The sequence below is a fragment of the Ascaphus truei genome, chromosome 6 (genome assembly GCF_040206685.1).
Source record: "Ascaphus truei isolate aAscTru1 chromosome 6, aAscTru1.hap1, whole genome shotgun sequence".
Taxonomy (NCBI): domain Eukaryota; kingdom Metazoa; phylum Chordata; class Amphibia; order Anura; family Ascaphidae; genus Ascaphus; species Ascaphus truei.
In genome coordinates this window covers 121,716,933-121,742,217 of record NC_134488.1, presented here as the reverse complement: position 1 = coordinate 121,742,217, position 25,285 = coordinate 121,716,933, and the positions used below count along the sequence as shown (strand labels likewise).

At 42.4% G+C, this 25,285-nt stretch overlaps 3 protein-coding genes across 6 annotated transcripts in view; all 3 read right to left on the bottom strand.

Annotated features, from left to right (window-relative positions):
• LOC142497803 (IgGFc-binding protein-like) overlaps nucleotides 1–8,179 on the bottom strand; it is a 22,417-nt gene extending 14,238 nt beyond the window's left edge. For all 4 annotated transcript variants that reach the window (XM_075606147.1, XM_075606146.1, XM_075606145.1 and 1 more), the window contains exon 1: nucleotides 8,084–8,179. In XM_075606147.1, coding sequence (XP_075462262.1) covers nucleotides 8,084–8,096 — 13 coding nt within the window. In that variant the 5' untranslated portion in view covers nucleotides 8,097–8,179. The remainder of the gene's footprint in view (nucleotides 1–8,083) is intronic.
• LOC142497805 (IgGFc-binding protein-like) overlaps nucleotides 1–25,285 on the bottom strand; it is a 362,065-nt gene that overhangs the window by 269,766 nt on the left and 67,014 nt on the right. The gene's annotated exons all lie outside the window — the stretch shown is intronic.
• The window catches only part of LOC142497809 (IgGFc-binding protein-like), a 140,073-nt gene that overhangs the window by 59,142 nt on the left and 55,646 nt on the right, over nucleotides 1–25,285 (bottom strand). The gene's annotated exons all lie outside the window — the stretch shown is intronic.

Below are 25,285 nucleotides of genomic sequence, written 5' to 3'. Positions count from 1 at the left end.
ATAATTATAGCAAGTGCTTACTATGGAAGGTACTTCTCACTTACAAAACCAGTTTCACTTCAATTAGGCCACGACCGTGCGAGCGGCACGATCAAAATGCCGTAAGGCAAAGATCGCGGACAATGTGAGGGGGGCGCGGGGCGCGTGAAATCAAATAAATTTCATTTTGAAGCGCGACAACTGGGTCACATGCATGGTTCAACCAATGAGGGCGAACCGTGCACGTGATGTCACGGGAATGCTTCCCGGCACGCCCCCTGTCACGCAAACCTGTAACTGTGGAAACGCTCCAGCTACAGGTGAGCGTGACATCACGCGCTCGCGGGCACGCTCGCTCTGGGCACAATGGCCTCGGCCTTAGGTGTAATGCTCCTGAGTAATTTGATTGAATAAAGAAGATATCTTGTCACTGGAGGGGCTCACACATGGGCTCACATGGCCATGTGAGTATATATTTATAGTGTTATATACCCACCCCCATCCTCTGATCCCTGAGTGAGGTCCACTCACAACAGGACTGCTATAGTCTTGAATTGTTGTGTGGTTTATCTAAACATTGCCTGACTGACACTGTACTATATTTTTTGTATACCCATTTCACATGTGCGCTCACCACCTCCACCATTTCCTCTAACGTTTGAGGATTAAGGGATGATCTTATCCTGGTTGAGCTGCCAAATCTACGAAGGGCTAGTATCACTACTTTAATCTATTTTGTACTATTTTTGTATTGTTGTATTTTTGCTACTGTGTGATTGTATGAACTAGCCAGGACAGGGGTGCTACCCCTATATTCTGGGAAGGGAGCGCTGTAATATTCTCCATCTTGTAGGAGGTGCAAGCATAAGCAGCCTATCCTGTTATGGGAGGATCGAGCAGAGAGGTAAGTAACTCCCTATTCTCACACGAGTCATCATTAAATGGACGGACCAGGAAAAAAGAGTCAGCCCGTATCGTACTTGAATAAAGAACAAACAAAAATGCCGAAGTCTGTTTATTGATTGATTGTTTCGTTATTATCCAGACGTATTATTACTTCTGTCCATATACATGATAAATGCATATTTGTTAATGAGTGTACATTAACACATAATACTGTACTTGACGTATAACTCCAAAATATGCATACAAATCAGGTAAGATTGATGTGTAACCTACTGTCTAATGGAGTTAAATTGAGTAATCCTGAGATTCTGCAATCTGCAATATGGAGGAACAGGGTAATATGGAAAAACGAGATGTATACCCTATTATAATGTAATGAAGTAAACCACAAAATATGCCAAAGGAATAATAGTGATAATAATGTGTAAAAAAATCCTATTAAATAATCATTATTATGCATAAGTGTAGGATTGTGCTAACCTATTGGGTCCGCCCTAAAAAGGTCAAAACGGATACTCTAAAAATTAATTTACACAAATATACCTGGATACCTCTGACCCCAAAAGAGAAAAAATTAATAAAAATGTGCTAGCAGTGTTAATATACAATATATAGTGCAGTGCTAGTGTGTTTATTATAACAGTGTAATAACATGTATATCTAACGAACATATTATTAAATGTGTAGGTAATATTAACCAATGGCATACAAGGTGATATTCAGGTGATAATAAATCTCACGACATCCCTAAAGAAATGAGGAGTAAATAAAACCCTCATTGAGGCCATGAGGAGTGAGTACTTTCAGAGTAGGAATCCATCTGCACTCACACTGTAATAACTTACGATCCCAATTCCCCTTATGGGGACCTCAAGATATATGTTCAATGCTCATGAATTGAAGAACTGCAGTATCTCCCTGGTGCATCTCATTCACATGTCTGGCAATTGGTCTGTCACGTTTGTTATGGACAGAGCCAAGCTTCTCCAATATCCTGACATTTAATTGTCTGTGGGTCTCCCCTACATATAGTTTACCACATTGACATGAAATGCGATACACCACTCCTGTTGAAAGACAATGAATAAAGCTTTTTTATTTTGTAGGTCACTCAGCGAATTCTTTAGTTATCTTGATGAATGAACAGGCTTGCAGCGTCCGCATGCATATGACCCGCACGGTTTAGGGCCAAGCCGCCCTTGTTGTTCTTGATTGAAAATTACTATGTACCAGTCTATCCCTAATATTGCGTGATCGATGGCATATCATATTAGGGATAGACTGAAGAACGTGTGAGAAGTCATTATCTTGTAGGAGGACATGCCAGCATTTCTGAAAAATTTGGCGGATTGATCCCCATCGGCTATTAAAAGTACCAAGAAAACAAATAGTATCAGTGATGGGGTCATTTACGCATTGGTTATTACTCAAGAGTGTAGATCTAGGGGTATGTAATGCTCTCAGATAAGCTTTTTTAATAACATTTGTCTTGTATCCCCTTTTGAGGAAATGACTGGTCATGTCCGCCGCTTGTGTCTTAAACTCAATCAAAGTTGAACAATTTCATCTAAGACCAAAAATTGGCCTCTAGTGATACTGTTAACCATATATGTGGGATGATGGCTGTCTGCCATCATTAGGCTATTAATTGATGTAGGCTTACTACAGATAGTCGTCTCCAATTTGCCGTCATCTTGTTTAGTAATTGTAAGATCAAGAAAATTGATCTGTTTTTTAAGAACATCAAACATAAGTTTTAAATTATGGTTGTTACAGTTCAATTTATTGATGAATTGCCTGAGTAGATCCACAGTACACTTCCAAAGCAGCGGATCATCATCAATGTATCTGGACCAAAGATCGATGTGATCGGTGTAGATAGTATTATCTGAGCAAGGAAGACGTGAGTAGGACATACAGGCTGAGGAGGAAAGACAAGAAATATTGCTCTTCTTTTGCCCTTTTTGCATTGCCATTGTATTTGGGGAGTGTTAATAAGAGAAGCTAGAAAGAGTTAAGAAAGGAGAGGCCAACTCCAGTCCTCAAGGGCACTAACAGGTCAGGTGTTCAGGGCACTCCTGCTTCAGCACAGATGGCTCAATCAGTGGCTCAGTCATTGGCTTAATAAAGCTTTTTTATTTTATAGGTCACTCAGCGAATTCTTTAGTTATCTTGATGAATGAACAGGCTTGCAGCCTCCGCATGCATATGACCCGCACGGTTTAGGGCCAGGCCGCCCTTGTTGTTCTTGATTGAAAATGACTATGTACCAGTCTATCCCTAATATTGCGTGATCGATGGCATACCATATTAGGGATAGACTGAAGGACGTGTGAGAAGTCATTATCTTGTAGGAGGACATGCCAGCGTTTCTGAAAAATTTGGCGGATTGATCTCCATTGGCTATTAAAAGTACCAATAAAACGAATAGTATCAGTGATGGGGTCATTTACGCATTGGTTATTACTCAAGAGTGTAGATCTAGGGGTATGTAATGCTCTCAGATAAGCTTTTTTAATAACATTTGTCTTGTATCCCGTTTCAAGGAAATGACTGTTCATGTCCGCCGCTTGTGTCTTAAACTCAATCTAAGTTGAACAATTTCATCTAAGACCAAAATTTGGCCTCTAGTGATACTGTTAACCATATATGTGGGATGATGGCTGTCTGCCATCATTAGGCTATTAATTGATGTAGGCTTACTACAGATAGTCGTCTCCAATTTGCCGTCGTCTTGTTTAGTAATTGTAAGATCAAGAAAATTGATCTGTTTTTTATGAACATCAAACATAAGTTTTAAATTATGGTTGTTACAGTTCAATTTATTGATGAATTGCCTGAGTAGATCCACAGTACACTTCCAAAGCAGCGGAGGATCATCATCAATGTATCTGGACCAAAGATCGATGTGATCGGTGTAGATAGCATTATCTGAGCAAGGAAGACGTGAGTAGAACATACAGGCTGAGGAGGAAAGACAAGAAATATTGCTCTTCTTTTGCCCTTTTTGCTCTGCCATGGTATTTGGGGAGTGTTAACAAGAGAAGCTAGAAGGAGTTAAGAAAGGAGTGGCCAACTCCAGTCCTCAAGTGCACTAACAGGTCAGGTGTTCAGGGTATTCCTGCTTCAGCACAGATGGCTCAATCAGTGGCTCAGTCGTTGGCTGATGGCCCTTGATGATTGGAGTTGGCCACCCCTGAGTTAAGAGAGATGCTAATGGTTTCTCTCTTTTCCTTTCCCTAGCTCTGAAATAAAAATAGTGGCAGAAAAAAAACGATCCGCCCGACACATACTGTATGAATCACATTTATGCAAAAATAGAACAAGGCAGAGCACTGCCAAAAATGTGAAGGAGGAAGCTCACAACCATAAAATTAAATCAACTGAAATACAAAGACAACACAAGCGCAGACGCACATGGTGAAGTATGTAAAATAAATATATATATATTGTTAGGGTAAGATATCTGCGTACATCAGATTCAAAAGTATTCAGCATTTCATGTACAATGACATGGGTTACCCGACGTTACACAGCCACCGCTGGATCGAAGGATGTTCACTTGGAAAGATCTTTGCCTGGGAGCACACCGCCACGGCACTTGGAGAAAACCCTCCGCTCGTCTCCAGGGTGTAGGTAAGGAACTCTTGCAGGTCAGGGCCGTCGAAACCGCCGCTCTGCCCGGCTCACTGCCGATGGGACGCCCTCAGGGATCAGAGGTTTTAGAAACCGCCACCAGGCTGGTTCGTCAAGTGTCCCGTATGTGATTCATGACCAGCCGCAAAGTGAGGATGGCCGTAAAGTGAGGATGGCCGTAATGTGAAATATCGCGTCACTTCGGTAATGCCAGATTCCACAAAGTTTTGAAAGACTCAAAATAATATCAGCACGCAGATTATGAACAAGATAGTCATAAGGGCTTATAACATCTATCCAACGCGTGTCGTAGCGTAACCTACTTCATCAGGGCATTGGAAACGCGTTGGATAGATGTTATAAGCCCTTATGACTATCTTGTTCATAATCTGCGTGCTGATATTATTTTGAGTCTTTCAAAACTTTGTGGAATCTGGCATTACCGAAGTGATGCGATATTTCACATTACGGCCATCCTCACTTTGCGGCTGGTCGTGAATCACATACGGGACACTTGACGAACCAGCCTGGCGGCGGTTTCCAAAACCTCTGATCCCTGAGGGCGTCCCATCGGCAGTGAGCCGGGCGGAGCGGCGGTTTCGACGGCCCTGACCTGCAAGAGTTCCTTACCTGGACCCTGGAGACGAGCGGAGGGTTTTCTCCAAGTGCCGTGACAGTGTGCTCCCAGGCAAAGATCTTTCCAAGTGGATATCCTTCGATCCAGCGGTGGCTGTGTAACGTCGGGTAACCCATGTCATTGTACATGAAATGCTGAGTACTTTTTAATCTGATGTACGCAGATATCTTACCCTAACAATATATATATATTTATTTTACATACTTCACCATGTGCGTCTGCGCTTGTGTTTTCTTTGTATTTCAGTTGCTCTAGGGGTGTTCTCATCCCTATCACTATAGCTGCAGACGCCTATCTTCATTAAAGAGGTTGTTTTTTCAACTATTGTATCACAAAGGTGGTTAATGGGTTAAACGGATTATTCTACACTAGAGGTATATAGTTGCGCACTTATATTCGTTTGCATAAAATTAAATCAGTTTTATTGGATCACATAGGACCCTCGATACAAAAATAACTCACCTACGCGTTTCAGGCTAGCACGCCCTTTATCACTTTGATTAACCCAAAACACGTAGGTGCGTTATTTTTGTATCGAGGGTCCTATGTGATCCAAAACAACTAATTTACTGTTATTGTTGTGAGCCTCCTCCTTACACATTTTTGGCTGTGCCTTGTTTCGATTTTTTCATACTTCCATCCCTGTGGAAGAATCTGCACGCCATCTGATCAACGCTAAGGACTTCATTTGGACATGACATATGGACACCCACTAAGTGAGTTACCTCAGCGCTGTTTTCTCTCTTATGATTCATGTGTGGGACATGTATATTGTACCTTAATATGTGTGTGGGCCATTAGCAACAGTAGATGCTAGTTTCCCCCTCCCCTCCCCCCCTTCCCTGGCTATGAGTCCAGCTGCGGATTATTCATTAAATTAAATGGATAGAATTAACTCTTGAAGCACCAGTTTTCTCAACCTGAATCACATTTAAGGAAACTTTATTAAGATGTTTCTTAAATGTAACGAGATTCTAATGGATGAACCCAAAAATCTGTGATACAAAACTTCCATAAACTGACCTAGATAAACAGAAACCTGTATATATCGAGGAAAACACAGAATAGTGCAGGTTGAGACATTGAGATGCAAAGGATTTAAAGCAACACTCTCGGTGACTGGTGATAATTTTTTGTTGTATATATATTTGAATTTGAATCAGGGGGTCTCTGGAGGTGAACCGCGTTAATGTCAGCTCCAGGAACCACCTGCTTCCCAAGATACTAACCTCAGAAGAATAGCAGCTCCAGATGGACCTGCGTGACATTTAAACTGAGTGGAGTTACCGGCACCCCCTAAGGAGGTAAGTATCTCCGAGGGCTGACACTACTATCTCTGTATGTCCTTCCTACTTACCGAGGGCTTAATGTATCAACAAACACCGATGCAATACTGGAGCAAAGCAAAAAGGATAAAAGAACAATAATCCTATTACTCTCAGTTTTTTTTTCTTTAATAAATCTTGTGCTATTTATTGGTCCCCTGTTTACTTTAAAACAAAAGCCCCCTCACAGGAAAGTTACATTCCCACTGTCATCCTTAAACTCCCGGCTCATGTCTCGTACAAACGAACGGCGATTACGAGTTTGCAATAAACGTATAATGTTTGTCTAAAAATGTATTTTGCAGGTAGTGAAACCATTGCTTGGACCAGCATGAACATTTTTGTATAGATGTTGGCGCACATGAGCTTTTCAAAGCCCCAGGATCGTTCCCATACAATACAGTCTATCCCAACACCAACCCCAAACTGAACCGGCTGCCGCCAACGTTCTGCTCCAGTGAGCCCCACGAAGCAGCAGCAGCAGCATTTTATCAGCTACACAAATGAATGGGAGTCATTTTCCAAAGCATCAATGCTGCAAAACTAAAGATTCACTAAAGAGGAAACTTTGTCTGTGATACAGCTAGGTTTTACCCACTTTCTACCCTAGCATTGCAACTGGAAGACATTGATAAATACAGGAGCTCCCATTCATTGTAATGGGCAAAAGTCACTTAAAAAATCCGGGGCTACTTTCTAAAATCTCCTGGCTGCAAAACTGAGGCAAAGTCTGCAAAAGGATTGCACCAGAATTAACAAACTGCAAACTCCCCATTGCTTTCCCTGGGATTCCTCTTGTTTGATGAATTTGGCTCTGTTTCTGGCACTGGTTTTGCAGCCGGGAGACATTAGTAACTAGTCTCCCTGATGTTATTTGTTCCTCTAATCACTGTGGTGGGGAAACATTCCGGGGGTTGGGAAAGTTAGATTTGAATATAGAAGGTGCGTGTGTCAGAGAGTTTATAACCACAATACACACGTGCGGTTCTGTGGCAAAGGGCTCTGTCTCCCAGATGCGAAAACGGGGGAAATACTGCACCAGAGAGACTTTGCTAAACAGATCCCTTTGATACATTGGGGTCTATTAACTAAAGTCTCCCGGTAGCAAAGTAGGCAAACGAATCCCATTAAGCAGTAGGAGGTTTTGTTTGCTAAATCTGTTGCAATTCTTCGCTGTCCCAGTTTTGCAGCCGGGAGACGATAGTAAATAACCCCCATAATCTCTATTGTTACTTCAGGTATAAATTCAGGGCATTATTTATCAAAGTCTCCCAGCGGCAAAGGTTCTACAAATCCAAAACCCAGTTGAATTCTGGGAAACCCGAAACCCAAAGAACAACCCATATTTAGAACCAAAAGCATAACATTAGTGAAAGTGCCTGAATATTTCTCTCTTTATTACATTTATCAAAGTCTCCCAGCTGCAAAAAATCAGGACTATTTTACTTTCAAAAGCCTGCTCGTTTGCACCATTATTTGCAAAAGCTGAATAGCTAAGAGACTTTGGGAAATAATCAAAATAAATGGGAATCTCACTGCAATCTCTGTTCTAGTCGGCTATGCCAAATGTTGCTTTCATTCCATGTCTGAAGACACTTACCTGCTTCTTTCATCCACAGAATGGAACCCAGTTTAACTAGTCCAGGACACTGTTTATAAAGGGTACAATTGCATGCTCAACACAACACAAGAGGCTATTTGCATATGATAAAAAATAACCTTGAGGAGAGAAACACCCCTTACAGATTACAGGAAGAAAACAACCCAGCCCTCTCCAAGCAGACTGGCATGAAACCAAGGTCCAACACCATTTGCCAGCGGTAAAGCTAGGATCCTATTATGAAGGCCTTTATGGTGGGTCCATATCTATTGGTCTGTTAATGTAATTTTAGCATTAGACATGCACCATACCCACATTATTATATATTTATACATGTAGCCCTTGTTCTCCTGTACCTGGGAAGGAACTACCGGTACTGCTATTACCTGTCTGGCAACCAGGAGGCATGAGCCTCCGCCACTGGGAGCTTGGGGTGATATCTGGTCTGTCTTGGTGCAGCATCTCCACCTGTATGGGATCCCAACGTGGTGGGATAGGCCCCTTACAGGAACAATACCAATAATACACACACTCAGGTATTTAATAACAACCTTTACTGAACACCCAATAAACATTACCCTGTATCACACAGTATAATAGGCCCAACCTAGAACCACCAGTGAGTGTCCCCGAATATCACCATTACACTGATGTCCTTCTCCCCCCGTCAGAGTCCACCCACAAGTGAAGGAGATAGCGCTATCCCGTGGAGTGTTGGTGAACTTGTTGTGGTAACTGCCAGGTTGATCCAGCTCCCGTGTACTGCAGATTTACAAGGGGGAGCCGTCTGATCCAATGTTTTTGTTGTCCGCAATGTTGTCCATCTCCACGTGGGGTGAATTCCCGCTGGATGGTATCACCATAAAGAGTGTCTTACAATGGAAATGGTCTGGTCCCAGACCACAGACCACAGTCACTGCGTGGCGTCTCACCAGTGCTATACCTGACTATAAGCAGCTACTGGGGAAAGGTCCCTAGCTATGGGCTTTCCCTGTAGCAGCCACAACCTATTGTGAGTCAGGGCCTAAGGGGGGGAGACCTAGCCCAGTGCAGGGAACCCTGCTCCCTGGACACTACCTGCTCCATTGAGGTTCCTCTTCCAACTAGCATGGCCCGCTGATTGCGCCAGGCATGTTGCAGGGAAATCCGAGAGCCCTATTGGCTACTGTGGGCAATGTGTCTCTACTCCAAGAGGCTCATGGACTTGTAGTTCCCTTACAGAACTATGGGTGTAATGGCCACCGTTATAATGGATCCTGCGCATGCACGGGGTGTAGCAAGATGGCTGCCGCAACTGTAAATACCATCTGCGCATGCGCAAGCTGCTACGACGCATGCGCAGCATTTAGGCAAGATGGCAGCGCCCTTGGCGGAACGCCCGCGACATGCTCGCCGACTCACAATTCCCTGCACCACTGCAATCCCCACCGGAGCCATCTCGGCAGCCATCCCCCTCACGCAGCCCGGAGGTAAGAGGGGGACTTGGCTACATACATTTAATAGTTCCCCACTCGGAAAGTGACCTCCAATTTACAGCAGTAAACAAAGAACCTCCTATGCACATCTAATATAGCAAATTATTTTGTTCATTTCTACATGTTTTTTGTTTTCATAAGCATGGGTCATTTAGTTAAATCAAATTGTACTGTAATATTTTATGTAATTCTATTGCTATCGTCAGGGCTCAACAAACTGTCAAAAATGTTGCTTGCCTGAAAAAATGCACTGGCCCCCCCCCCAATTTTTTTTCACCCCCCTACTTCTCTCACCCCCCTCCCACTGTCCAGACTTAGCAGTGGCGGCTGCATCGGCGTGGTACAGCGTCTCCCGGCATTCTTATGCAAGTCCTGTGTCTCCCTCTCCAGCTCCCGTGAAAATGGCCACGCAGCGTCAAATGACGCCGTGTTGCCATGACAACAGGACGCTACGTGATGTCACAACGTTTTGGGCTGATATCAGCTCATCGGCTACCCCTTCTAGACAGTCAATTCTGTTGCCCAGTCCATGCAAATCTCTTCTCAGTTCCGACACTACTTTGGTCATTTCTGTTTGCATCTTTTGTAACATACATTTCGGTAAGTTGTCAAGATTACCTTTTTGTAGTGGGTGTGGTACTTTCATCCATACCTTCTGCAGCCACTGCTTCAGCATCTGCTTCAGCCTCTGCCTCTCCCTCTGATCCTGAAGGGAGTCCTGTGTGGCCGCCACCTTGGGGATCCTGCTGTTTCCGCAGCGTTATTTTCCCCCCAAAGAACTTTGATTCTGCTGTGGTTGCCTGTTTCCTCTCCCTGATTCGTCCGCAGCTGATGTCAGCAGTTTGGCTCTCTGCCCAGACCAGCGATCAACTGTTTTTATTCTGCCCGTTGATTGGAGGAAGAGCTCTGTATTAGGCAGTCATCTTGTTGGCCCGCCACGCATGCGCCCTCCAACCTGTTCCTTTTTATAAAGTTACAGTAGGTCTGTTGTGATCTCCTCTACTGCTCTATGACTCTCCCCAGATTTTGCCATTGCTTTTCTCGTCGTATAAAAATGTTGCTTAGGTTTTTTTTGTCCTTTGCAAATATGTGGGGTTTCAGAGTTTATTGTGTCCAGGCAAAAGTTGTGCAATTGCTAAGACATCATCCGGTGCGGCTTGCTATTGGACCACGTGATGATGAGATTTAAAAAGCAGAGAGATGCCGGCACAATCCTTCTGATGTCTGTATCTCTGGAAGCAGGGGTCCCCGGAGCTTAAGTAAATGGGGTTCAGCTCTGGAGAACCCCTGATTCAATCCCATGTAAAAAAATAAATGTTGCAAGAAAAGCACTTGGATGCCTCTTTAACCTCTACCTTGTTCCTCACTATATTGTATATTTATTATTATTGAATATATTATACTACTTTTTTGATAAAAAAAATTCTAAGATGTAAATCCTGAATGTACCCATTTGAACCCGCGGAGATGTATGTTGTTGATGGAATATTTCTTTTCCCACTCCCCTTACTATTTTCTGCTCTCATCCATATTCCCTTTAAATGCTTTCAATAAAGTTTGAGTTAAAAAACAAAAACCGCATAGCAGAACAAATGTGGATTAAGGTCCCTGATGAGTACTACTGTATTTGCTATCCTTCCTCTCATTGTGGTAGTGATAGGTGATTAGCTACTGCAGGGGTGCTCAACTCCAGTCCTCATGCTCCCAACATGTCAGCTTTTCAGGATATCCCTGGTTCAGCACAGGTGGCTTAATCAGTCGCTCAGTCAAACATTGCATTACCTGTGCTGAAGCAGGGATATCTTGAAAAGCTGACCTGTTGGTGGCCGTTGAGGACTGGAGTGGCCACCCTCGGTTTAGGGAATCATTGTTTCTGAAAGAAGACTACTCCTGAGCCAGTGTGACTATATATTAAGAAGTTCGACTCGGTGGGTATAGTTACTTCCAGTTATGTTCCTGTGTCACTATTAACTTGGTAGAAGCGGATGACCCAGAAGTCTTTGGGGTCATGTATTTTTCTTTGAAAAAGCCCTCAGGGTGAAACGCGTAAGAGTTGCGGGGGGGTGCCTTCCCCTCTCTCTTTTTTAACTTCCATGATGCAATAAAGAATTTTCTATGCCCAGCCCAGCCTCTGCTATTTGTTGCGCGGCCGTGCCCGCTGTATTTTCCTCCCCGAAGAGGATTCCCTGTTAGTATTCATGTTGTGTCTCAGTATCCATTTCTGTGTGAAAGAATGTGTTTGTTTGTAAGGATGAGTTTCGCTGACAGTAGATTTCCAAGGCCGTGCCTGTGGCTCAACGCCCAGAAGTATAGTGATTAGATGTATTATGTTGTTGTACAGAATTATAGAGATAAGAAGTATTCTGTTGTTGTTCTGAGCTGTTTGGAACCAGTTTTTTCTAGCTTTTAGGGACCTTGAAAATGATACACGTAGTATAGTGAGAAGCCCGCATGATCACCGAATGTATGCGTCACGTCATTATAATCTGCCTAGTAAACAATGTTAGTCTTTATAAGCCTGCTTGGGACCTCCCCTTGCAGAGTCTCTGGTGACTTTCCTGTATGGTCATAATGTATCGGAGAATAATAAATGACTCAATATAATGAAAAACAAAAAGAACGATTCCTGTGCTCCTACCAATTAGGCTAAAATATAATAATGTTCTCATGAATACGTTAAAAAGCCTGCTGCCAACGTCAAGGCAAAACCGAGTTTGCAGGTACCTACACTGACTATATGTAATTATTGTCCCATGGACTAGTGAAAATGTGACAAATCCCTGAAGGGGTTAAATAAAGCATATGCTTTTGTGACTAGTGCAATTAAAAGCTGGTTACAGCCAGTATCATAGTTACCTTACTATAGAGGTACACTTTTGGTGCACAAATTCCCTGGTGTGAATATAATAAAACATACATATATGTCTTTCTGTCAGCCTTACACATTCGCCTACTCATGGAGGGTGATGTGCAGACTGTCACCTGTACAATTTGGAAAATTGGTAGGGGCTCTTTCCCGAAGGGAGGAAAAATACACCTCCATGGAAATGCTATATAAAGCAGATGAGTCAATAAACCTACCCCTATGACATTTCAGTGACACTATATTAAAATGCCCTTATGGAGTATGCAGCAAGGAAAAGGATTGGCCTAATATTTGTGGAAGACTGTACATATTACCGCACTCCTCCCTGTAGAAGTTTGCTGCTGGTAAAAAGATAGGTCTTACACATAGAAAAAAAAAAAAAAATTAGGCTAAAATAAAATAGTGATCTCATGAATAAGGGTTATTTAGTTAAACCCTTTTTCCACAGCGTTTTAATGAACAATGGTGACAGAAGATAACAGGGTAACAGAGAGAGAGACTTTTGGAAAAGGACTCTCTAATTTTGGTGCATGCATTAGCTGAAAAGGGCATAAAGTAAATAAGCAGAAATAACAATTTTGCCAATAAATATTTGAGGAATCAAATCTCTAAAGGAAAGAGATAGAATCACACCTATCCAGAATGCTGCAAATCCTTACTTTAATTCTAAGCCTAATGCCAGATTAACCAAGTATGAGTGCATACTGACTAGCACTGATAATGTCACAGTCCATTGGTGCCCCCCCTTGTTCTCAATAGATTGTTTTTGTCTAAAAAGCCGAAGTGGGGGTTTAAAAGGTAAGTGCCCTGGACTTAACGGGATAGTCCCACATGTTTACCAGATTCCCAAGAGGGGTCTTCCCCGCCGGGATTGAGAATCTCAGGTTGTCTCAAGTATTGCGAATCTCAGTGGGGAACACGCCCTAGGTATAGGTCCAAAGTAGGGAAAATAAGGTTTTCCCCAAGACGTTTTGTTAGGTTGTCAGGTATAAATATGTTAAAAGGGTTATTTGCTTGAGTAATCCCTGTGTGCCTATGGTAGTATAAATTGCAAGTTCTTACAAAAATAAGAATATTATTAATTGCTCGCAATTAAGTTTATTTTTATTTTAAGGTTTAAACCCCCACTAAAACACAAACTAATCAACACTGGGCACAGGAGGGTTTGGGTGTCCGTGGAGAGAGAGGAAGACAAAGAAAGGGCAAATGCGGGAAGCTCATTTGATCTTTGTCATTTTTCTAATCAGCCCGGTCACTGAAAAAATAAGGGTCCTTATCGTACTGGCGAGGCAATGGTTTCCCTTAACCAGATGGACATTCTCTCCCCCCCCCTTAAATTTCCACCTCAAGAGTAGAGAGATAGAATCAGAAGCAGGGTGAACAATAGCAGCCCAGAACAGTGGTGCTCCCTTTCACTTCAGTTCTGAACAGAAATAACAGGCAGAACACATTCCAGACACGAGAGTTAACTAGAGCGCAAATTAGTTTTAAAAGTAGGTTTTGTTGTTGTTTTTTTGTTAAGTTGGTTGGCTGGCTGTGTATGAGAGAAGTGTGAATTATGTTCGTTTGTGTCTGTGTTCCGTGTTTTCAGAAGTTAAGGGAAAATCCCTTTGTATGTTTTCTGTTGGTGTGTAACCAGTAAATACATTTACAAATGTAATATTTTAAAAGTATTACACAGTTACATAGTTACATAGTAGATGAGGTTGAAAAAAAACATAGGTCCATAAAGTTCAACCTATGCTAAATTTAGACAACAGATACTTTATCCTATATTTATATTTACTTATTGCTCCAGAGGAAGGCAAACAAAAAACCCCATTAAGGGGAAAAATTAATTCCTTCCTGACTTGGCAATCGGATAAATCCCTGGATCAACATCCTTCCCATGTATACTTATTTTGTATATCCCTGTATACCTTTCCCATCTAAAAAGATGTCCAGCCTTATTTTGAACAAATCTATTGTATCTGCCATCACAGTCTCCATGGGTAATGAATTCCACATTTTAACTGCCCTTACTGTAAAGAACCCTTTCCTTTGTTGCTGGTGAAATTTCCTTTCCTCCAACCTTAAGGGATGGCCCCGAGTCCTTTGTACTGCCCTTGGGATGAATAGTTCTTTTGAAAGCTCCTTGTATTGTCCCCGAATATATTTGTAAATAGTTATCATATCCCCTGTTAGACGCCTCTTTTCTAATGTAAATAAATCTAATTTAGCCAGCCTCTCCTCATAAGTTAGATTGTCCATCCCCTTTATTAATTTGGTGGCTCTTCTCTGCACTCTCTCTAGTTCCATAATATCTTTTCTTAGGATTGGTGCCCAAAATTGTACTCCATATTCAAGGTGTGGTCTTACTAGTGCTTTGTAAAGGGGCATAATTATGTTTACTTCCCTTCCATCCATTGCCCGTTTGATGCAAGATAAGATCTTGTTTGCCTTTTCAGCTACTGCATGACATTGGGCACTATTGTTGACTGAAGTCAACAAGCAATCCTAAAACCTTCTCCATCAAGGATTCCCCCAATATATCTCTATTTAATTTGTAAGTCGCCTTTTTATTCTTGCATCCCAAATGTATAACCTTACATTTATCAGTATTAAACCTCATCTGCCATTTACCTGCCCACATTTCCAGTCCCTCCAAGTCCTTCTGAAAAGAAATTACATCCTGCTCTGATTCTATTATCTTACACATTTTAGTATCATCAGCAAAGATGCAGACTTTGCTCTCGATCCCAACCTCAAGGTCATTAATAAACAAGTTAAAAAGCAGGGGTCCCAGTACCGATCCCTGAGGTACTCCACTCACGACTTTAGCCCAACCTGAAAAAGTTCCATTTATAACAACCCTCTGTTTTCTGTCCTTTAACCAGTTTTCAATCCAGGTGTATATATTATTACTGAGTCCAATTTTCTTTATTTTGTACACCAACCTCTTGTGTGAAACCGTATCAAAAGTCTTTGCAAAATCTAAGTAGACCACATCAACTGCATTACCCTGGTCTAAATTCCTACTTACCTCCTCAAAGAAACAAATAAGGTTAGTTTGGCAAGATCTATCCTTCATAAATCCATACTGACTATTACTAATAATTTTGTTTTCCATTAGGTATTCCTGAATATTATCCCGTATTAAACCTTCAAGTAGTTTCCCTACTATTAAAGTCAGGCTTACAGGTCTGTAATTTCCCGGTTGTGATCTAGCTCCCTTTTCAAATATAGGCACCACAGCTGCTTTACGCCAATCTTGTGGTAATGAGCCTGTGGAAATGGAGTCCTTGAATATTAAATATAATGGTTTGGCTATTACTGAGCTTAACTCCTTGAGAACTCTTGAATGTATGCCATCCGGGCCAGGTGCCTTATTTATTGTAATATTTTATTGTCACGTGAGACCAAGACTAACACACCAGGAATCAATTCACCAGACAGAAACACAGAGTTTGTCAAATTAATTTATTGGAAAAATAAGTATCCACAACTATTTTACAGCAAATCAACACACACACACACACACACACACACACACACACACACACACACACACACACACACACACACACACACACACACACACACACACACACACACACACACACACACACACACACACTGGGAAACTGGGGTATCCTAAAAAACCTGGGTGCAGGGACATCCCTAATTAGAGATTTACCATGTGCCCCCTTTCAGTAAAATCCTCTGCAGCGTCACCCCGTTACAGCTCCTTGTCAAGCTTGTCAAGGAGAAGAGACAAGAGAGGAGACAGGAGAGGAGACAGGAGAGGAGATCAGGAGGCGTGGTGGAAGCATGGCCGTGAGCGGTCGCCATCATTGGCTGAACCGCTCATGGGACGTGGCTGTTGCCTGGCAAGAACAATTTCAGATGTGTGCTCTCCCGTCTGCCGCCCTGCAGTTCCAGTCGGCGTGCACGGCGTACTAGCAGGGTTGCCGCCTCTCCGGGTTTTGTTGGTATGTCTCCAGGCTACGGGTTGTTCAGGCAAATCTCCAAGTGGGTGGGCTGGGCGGCAGTGACGCGCACGCATTAACTCATGTCGGCACAGGAAAATTGAAGCAGGGTAGCAGAGGATGCCTGAGGTGGAGAGCGTGGCACGCAGAGTGCACCCCGCCCCCCCCAACCCAGAAGTCTTCATTGATTTCCATTGTCTGCAGCCAGCTACAAGTCCGCGCTCCTCTGTGGCTGTCCTCCAGTTCGACGCCACCTTATAGTCCTCTCTGCTTCACTTGCCTCCGGTTTCGGCCGCCCTGCTTCAAGCTCCCTGCCAGGTTTGTGACACTGATTTTATTGTATTTGTGCATTAATGTGTCTCGGTCTGAGAGCTGTCATTCTGCCTTGTTGTTTCTCATTTTGGGGGGGAAAGTCTCTTGTGGCTTAAGAGAAGAAAGACATACATTTATTGTATTCCACATTAATGTTTAATTGTAATATATTTGCCAGTGAAAATAACTTGACTGCAGACACTATTGCCCTTATGCCCAGCCATGCACACCACCACCATTAAAACAACCTCACAGGACTTGGATGAAGAATGGTCACACTCACAGCTTTATTATAAATTTACAATTTGCAGACAAAAAAGGGATCCTTGCATTCCCTGCCCCAGTCTTCAAGCACTTCAGAGAATGCTTTTTTGTTTGTTTGTTTTTTAAGAGGGTGAATCCATTAAGGTCTATGAGGTTAGCCTTGTGTGTAAGCGGGTGATCCTATTAAAGTCGATGGGGGTATCTGATGTGTGTAACCAGGGTTTGCCACCTCTGCGGGGTTGACCCGGAGACTTCGAGTTTTGCATACCTACTAAAATGCCATATTAAAAAAAATTATAATTCTATAGCAGGATTGTTGTAAGACTTTCTAATGAAATGCAATGGTAGAAGAATTGAGGAATACATTAAACATCATATTGGTTTGCGGTATAGATTTCCATTTCTCTGTGTTTGACTTTGATGCTATTTGTTTACTGCATAATTTGTCTACATTTAAAATTGTCTATAAATATGTATTGTGAAGGATTTCACGTGCATTGTACATTGCTCTCCTGTGTGATAATATTATCATCAACCATAATAACAATAACTGCAGCAATAAATAATATGAACTCGTCATTATATTTAATAACAGTCTCAGGGCCATATTCTCTAAGCAGTGGTAAGCCTTTACGTTTGTGGTTGACTCATAATAATATTTCTTGAATAAATCATTTTTTAAATGGTGTTATTTTTATTTCAATTTTTATCCTTAACTGGTTTAAATATTTTTTAATACAGGCTGATCTTCAATATGGATAAGGCTGAGGCAGGACCATCGGGAACAAAAAAAAAAAGGAAAATTGATTATGATGCATAATTCCTAGAAAATGGTTGTAAATTGCAGAATACAAGTCACAGCTTTTGCAGTCTCTCCATGCACAGGTCAAAGCGTTACAGCCTACCTGTACATCCAAGAACCTGAAAGTGCTCCTACTGGAGCCTAAAGGATCCATTTACTCAAGTTATCAAAGAACCAAAAGAATACGAACTTTGAATCTTCAAACTACTGCTGAATTATTGTACAGTTAAATTTTATTTTTCTATGTTTAACATTTTAGATACTAACATCTGGCCGGACATTGAACGGGAAGCTACCAAACAGACCAGTGGATCCTGGTTGGGTTACTATTAGGGGTTACTTGTGTTGTTATTTTTCTTTATCTGATAACTAAACGAAAATTTTAAGAAAATGATAAGGTTCCAGATTCTAATATACCTATGGTTGTTAGGCCATTTGTTGATAGCAGACATATGTGTTGCTGGATATAACACATATGGTGGCACTCAGTATTAATTTTCACCAATAAAGAAATAATAAGAATAACCTTACAAAATAGAAAGTCCCTAGATTATTTACTTGCTGCCAAAGGAGTGGTATGTGCATTAATAGGTGAGGATTTTTGCCCCTATTTACCTGACAATACTGCTAATATTACACATGATATGCTAGAGATAAAAGAAGTATTAAGTAGTGTCAAAGCTGGAAAACACTTTGAAAGTATCATATAGCTGGGACTAGGCACGTGGTTTGGACCACTGATGCAAGGACTGGTTATATGTGTATGTGTTTTTGTCGTCATATTCATTGTTATCTCTTGCATTAAAGGATTATCACCAAAATGACCTCTCAAGTTGTTCCCTCTAGGCCCCTCCAAGAAGCTATATATGAGGACAAGACAGAAACCCCTCCAATGCAACAATAACCTCCTGATGTGATCCAACAACAAATAAATGTCTGTCAGGAGAAGGAAAAACCATTGAGAATGGATATGGAGTGGGTGAGACTCCAATGGATTGAGGTACTGGACCATGGATTACACCAAGGAACACTCTACTAGGGGTGGATACCTTACTTTCCAAGAATAAAGTTATACATTTCTCACTGAAGATTTTAAAAAGTATAAAAGAGTGGAATGTTGAAATGGACTAGGGGGGGGTCTCTGGAGAAGAATTATGAGAAGAATTCAGAATCCATTTTGTTTGTCATATCGTGTCTCAGTATCCATTTCTGTGTGAAAGAATGTGGTTTTTTTTGTACGGGTGAGTTTTGCTGACAATAGATTTCCAAGGCTGTGCCTGTGGCTCAACGCCCAGAAGTATAGTGATAAGATGTATTCTGTTGTTGTACAGAATTATAGAGATAAGAAATATTCTCTTGTTGCTCTGAGCTATTTGGAACCAGTTTTCACTAGCTTTTAGGGACCTTGAAAATGATAGATGTAGTATGCATCACATCATTATAATTTGCCTAGTAAACAACGTTATTCTATATAAGATAGATAGTTTAGACACAAGTTCCAAGTAGCAGTGCTCAGTGTGGTGGAAACATAATTGATATTAATATTTAAAAAAAACACACATGATAGTGTATAAAAGAAGCCAAATAATGCTGGGTGAGGTATTGGACCCAGTGCAAATCATATAAAGTGAGAGTTCAATAAGCTATGACTGTCCATAGGGTGGAGACAAATACTTGTATAAGTATATAACAATCTGGTGCAGTACTCCACCAGACAGAATATCTCAACAATGGCACTGTTACTGGTCAACAACTCCCCCTGTATGATGGGGGAGAGACAATACTCACATACAGCGGCTTCGTATGTTTGCATGCATCACGCCAGTCAGTCGTAACAGAAGAACAATCCTAGGTTTAGATGCCGAGCACAGCTGCAAAAATGGGGCCAGCGCCAATGGAATAAAGTTAAAAGAGGTATTTATTGATGAACATAGTAACGGGGAACAAAAACACACTCTGACGCGTTTCAGGCAAAAAAGGGTGTTTGCCTGAAACGCGTCAGAGTGTGTTTTTGTTCCCCGTTACTATGTTCATCAATAAATACATCTTTTAAATTTATTCCATTGGCGCTGGCCCCATTTTTGCAGCTGTGCTCGCATCTAATCCTAGGATTGTTCTTCTGTTATTCTATATAAGCCTGCATGGGACCTGCCCTTGCAAAGCCTCTGGTGACTTTCCTGTATGTTAATAAACACACAAAATCCCAGCATGCTCAAGAAACCCCAAAATCCACCACATAAGCTTGCCCCTCTCCCCTTTCAAAGTTAGCAGGTCTTTTTCTTTTTACTGGGTTTGGACAGATCTAATGTGGTCATTCTCCCACAAAATAGAGGTAAGCGAGAATTTTAATCACGTAGTGTTGGGACCTGCTAATGGTCATGCCTTGATGTGGCTTGCAGGCTTATAACAAAAGGGTTTAGCTAAATTACCCTTTTTCAAGAGACTATATAGGCATTTCCCTGTGTATTTTTGTCATATTGGATGTAGCATTGGGCTTTTCTGTCTTTTGTTGTAGACTTTCCTGTATGGTCATACTGTATCGGAGGTCAATAAATTACTCAATATAACAAACCTGTGTTTACTCCTATCTTTATGAATGAGCAGACAACGACAATTGAGAGGAGTCTTTATTTATTCAGGTAATTTCCTCATTATGTTGGTCGGGATTTCCCCGATACAAAGAGATTGTGTTTCAGTAATCTGGATTTAACATCATTGAATTATTTGTTTTTTAAGTGTAGTGAAATAAATCCTTCCGCTGACTCTGTGTAACCTGTACTCAGTACCCTGTACTGCAGGCAGACCTGTCCCTAGGCATACCTTAGGTAAGGCATCGCCAAGGGGCGGCATGTCTCAGGGGGCAGTAAGATGGAAAGTGTAACAGCACGGCAGTTTTTTTTTGTTTTTTAATAGATAGTATTGAAGCAGGTGGTCTCCGGAGCAGAACCGTATTAATTTCAGCTGTGGGTGGTCCCTGCCTTATGAGATACTTACCTCCTTAGCGGGTGCCGGTATCTCCTACTCAGGTTTAAAGCCCCATGTCACATGGGCCAATAGGAAGTCGGCTTTGACATCACTGCTTCCTGTTGGCTTATGTGATGGGATAGCAAAACCTGATCAGGAGATACCTCTATAGGGATGCTGGTAAGTATCTCAGAAATCAGGGGGTTCCTGGAGCTGAAATTAAAGGGGTTTAGCTCCGCAGACACCGGGCTTTTTGGGAGGTAGTTTTGTTGTTGGGGGGAGGGGGGCATCCTTATTAGTTCTTGTCCAAGGGTGGCACATATCCCAGGGTTAATGCCAGAAAATAAAGTAATATATTGTATATCAAAAGGCGGGATGCCCTACAATGTATGCATTGCAAACAACACTAGACCATGTGTATATACAAAATGACACAATGGTTGAAAATAAGAGGGATGGGGTGGCATTGGGAAGAGAACACACAAGAAAAGGGAGGGAAGGGAGGGAGAGAGGACGAGGAGAGGACAAGGAAGGTGAGGAGAGGAAAGAGGGTGGGAGAGGACACAGGGTGAGGTGAAGACACTGGGGAGTATAAAACACCAGAAAGCATGAGTAATCTGAAGGGATGAGGGGGGCAACGTTTCGGGGTGGAATGCCCCTTCTTCAGTCCAGTTCCCACAGACCCACAGGGCCTGTGGTACTTCCCTTATACCCCACCTACTACTGATCCCTCTGTTGGAATAAAAGTGCGAATTGGGTAGTGTCAGACAGTAATCAATCTGAAGTCATCAACAAACTGAACCAAGGACAAATTCATATCCAGCAGCAAAATAATAACTATGTTTTAGGCACAACTCAATCCTCTGGGAGCAGCTCTAAGCAACACTTACTGATCAGTCTGTACACTGATCACAATATCTGCCAGAGACCCAAGACTGATGACTGTACACACGGATAAGCAGGTCTTTACTGTAGTATCACCTGAGGTACAAGCACATGAGTCTGCTAATCGCACGGTGTCAAAATCCTGGTTTCAGGGGCATATGCAGTCAGAATTAAATAATATGTTATTAAACAATTTAAACCGAATAATGTTACGTGTCCCTGAAACTGTGGGTCCTTATTGTGCCTCTAGCTCAGAAGCTGTCAGCGTTAGCCTGGTGAATGTTAACCTACGCTCAAATGAACACAGTAGCAAATAACATGGCGTTAATGCAGTTTGACTCTGGTTCAAAGATTGGCACTATTTTTTCATGAGATGGTAATGAGCTAATTAGAGATTAAATCATATTTATCATAGGTCCACTAAGCAGCATTATGGTTCATGATACGAAATAACAACGCAATGTTATTTAAGTCCTACGAAAACATCAACTATACTTTGGGTGTGGGTTTGACTGTTTTTTTCTTTGTGCGTTCTATATCTACAGGCCAAACGCCTTGACAGATTCTGATGAAATGTTGAGGTTACCTTCCTGCCATCCTAATTTAGATCTTCCAGAAATTTCAACCAAACCAGTGCAGCCGCCATCTTGTAATTCCTGTTTTCTATTTTGAATTGATAAAAAACATGTAAACGGTACATCTCAACGACTGGATTCTTCATAGAAAACATATTAAATCAGGGGAATCGCACTTCTGTGATAGTGAAATGGCTCGTGTCATAATTAATTATTCTTTGATTGAGTCTTAGAAGATATATGCTTGTTCTTGTGCAGATGAAGTGTAAGAATAAATTACAAACACATTGAGAACGTTTGTATCACTTTATGCTCTAAAGAAGTACAAGAAGAACTCTGAAAGGTTCTAAAACAATTGTATCTAGTTGGGAATCAGTTTCATAGCAAACACTCACCATTAGTTAGCATTTTTTTGTACTGAACACTGATAACTGTAACTTTATGGTTTGTAACTAATTAAGTTTCTTAATGTACAAGAGAATGTTGTATTTGTATTTGTATTCATTAATTTGTGTTCATTTATACTATTTATAATTGTGGGGCCCAAGGTGGCATGCTCCCAGCGGGCATCCCCTGTAAAAAAAAAAAAGAGGAATTTACCTAGATGAGCGGCCCTACTCCAGCAGTGTCACAGAAGTATGACGTCACAGTGTCACGTGATATCACGTTGCCATGGCAACCCACGTCATATGTTGCCATGCTATGGCAACGCTATATTGTGGAATAAGTGATATAAGGCGCAAAACAACAATTAAATAGTGACAATTGTGAATAAATCTATAAGAAGTGAAGTGTGATGATTAAAGTCCAACCACCCAGCTCAAACCTCACTGGTGGGACCTGTTTCACGGGTTCCAAAGATTCAAGTATTTTTCTCAAACATCCAGGGGGAGCATATGGGGAAAGAAATAAAAATTTAAGTGCAGACGTTTCTATAAAGTGGAATGATATAGTCTTGGCTCGTATAAATGTATTACTCACAAGATGTATGAGTTAATCAGGCAATTGGCAAATTGGGTTGCCACCCATCTGTGTCTGGACCCCCCTTGTTAGAGATACCGTCAGCAGGATGATGTATATATAATAGAGAGAGAACTACATAGTGCGATCAAAAAGGTACAACTTTATAATTTAAAAAACGGGTCAATAAAATGCGCACTTACAATGTGCCAGTAAAAATCATGCATGTATCTCACAAATGGAGAAAGTAGAAGCTCCCCGAACTGCTCACCGCCTCCCTCGGGTGTTTGGCTGGCTTTCTCTCACGAATCTGTGTGCTGGTTCAGAGCCTCCCTCACGGCGCCCATCCAGGAAGATGACGTCACGGCTGCAGGGTTGGTCAGCTACGGGTCGCGTTTGAGTCCAAAATTGGTACACTCTACGCGTTTCGCCCAGCTTGCTGTAGCTGTTGTCGGCTTCGTCACACTCCTGACGAAGCCGACAACAGCTACAGCAAGCTGGGCGAAACGCGTAGAGTGTACCAATTTTGGACTCAAACGCGACCCGTAGCTGACCAACCCTGCAGCCGTGACGTCATCTTCCAGGATGGGCGCCGTGAGGGAGGCTCTGAACCAGCACACAGATTCGTGAGAGAAAGCCAGCCAAACACCCGAGGGAGGCGGTGAGCAGTTCGGGGAGCTTCTACTTTCTCCATTTGTGAGATACATGCATGATTTTTACTGGCACATTGTAAGTGCGCATTTTATTGACCCGTTTTTTAAATTATAAAGTTGTACCTTTTTGATCGCACTATGTAGTTCTCTCTCTATTATATATACATCATCCTGCTGACGGTATCTCTAACAAGGGGGGTCCAGACACAGATGGGTGGCAACCCAATTTGCCAATTGCCTGATTAACTCATACATCTTGTGAGTAATACATTTATACGAGCCAAGACTATATCATTCCACTTTATAGAAACGTCTGCACTTAAATTTTTATTTCTTTCCCCATATGCTCCCCCTGGATGTTTGAGAAAAATGCTATGGCAACGCGACACTGCAGGAGGCAGCCCACTGCGGAGAAGATAAGAGGACATACACGTACCCACTACCCAGACAACCCCAGTCTTACCACTCTGCCGGTCCGGAGGCCCCGCTCTCCTTCCTCCTGTCAGCTCCAGGATCCAACTTCCGACCAGTGGGGGGAGCTGGAGGAGGAGCGGACCATCGCTCCCTTGTACAGCTCCACTCTCCGGTCGGGTGAAAGTTTGGTCCCAGCACCGACAGGAGGGAGCGTGGGGCCTCCGGCGGTGCCACCTTGCCCTTAGGCGGGTCCTGCATCAGGTGGAGAGGCGGTAAAGGGACTGCAATCGCCCCTGGCGGAGGCAGGTAAAGTCTCTGAGGGGTGGTTAAGGATGCTCATACATGCGTCTCCAGCTTGTTGCAGTTGCAATTACCAGCCAAGGTTGAGAAGAAGATCTGAGAAGAGATATTGAGGTATCTTTGTTGCAAGGCTTTGGTGGGGTCTATCATAAAGGCAGATAGGACAAGCTTGTTTCTCACAGAGCTGGTTGGCAATGTTGCACCAGACAAGCTGAGGTAAGGGCTGAGTTTCAATCTAAGCCAGGGGAAGGTTGAAATTGCCCCCCTCTGAAAGTTGAGGATGAAGTTTTTGCTCATAGACCTGGTTGGCAGTGTTTCACCAGATAAATTGAGATAAAAGCTGGGTTCAATCTCAGACAGAAAGAGGTTAAAATTGGGCACCTAGGAGGGATCATATAGGTGTTAAAGGGGGGGGGAGGGAGCTGTGGCCAGTACCTGCACCTGGGGCTGTAGTGACCTCAAGTTTAGCAGCAGTGGGAGATGGGGCTCCGCCTTGTGGCAAGGGTCAGTTCTTGAATGGGTGACTCCTTCTGCCTTTGGCAGAGAGGCTGTGATGGCTATAACTGGCCCCTCAATGGGCCCATCTCACACAGGAAGAGTTTCTGATGTTCTGTGGGTACAGTAATTGCCAAGTGGTTGTAATTTATTGGCGAGTCGGTAGGACTCATTGGGCTTTGGGTACCTGGGACCCTATTCTCACAGCTGATGTGGAGTACATCTCTCTAACATTGGGGTAGATGATTCAGCAGGGGCTGTTATGGGTC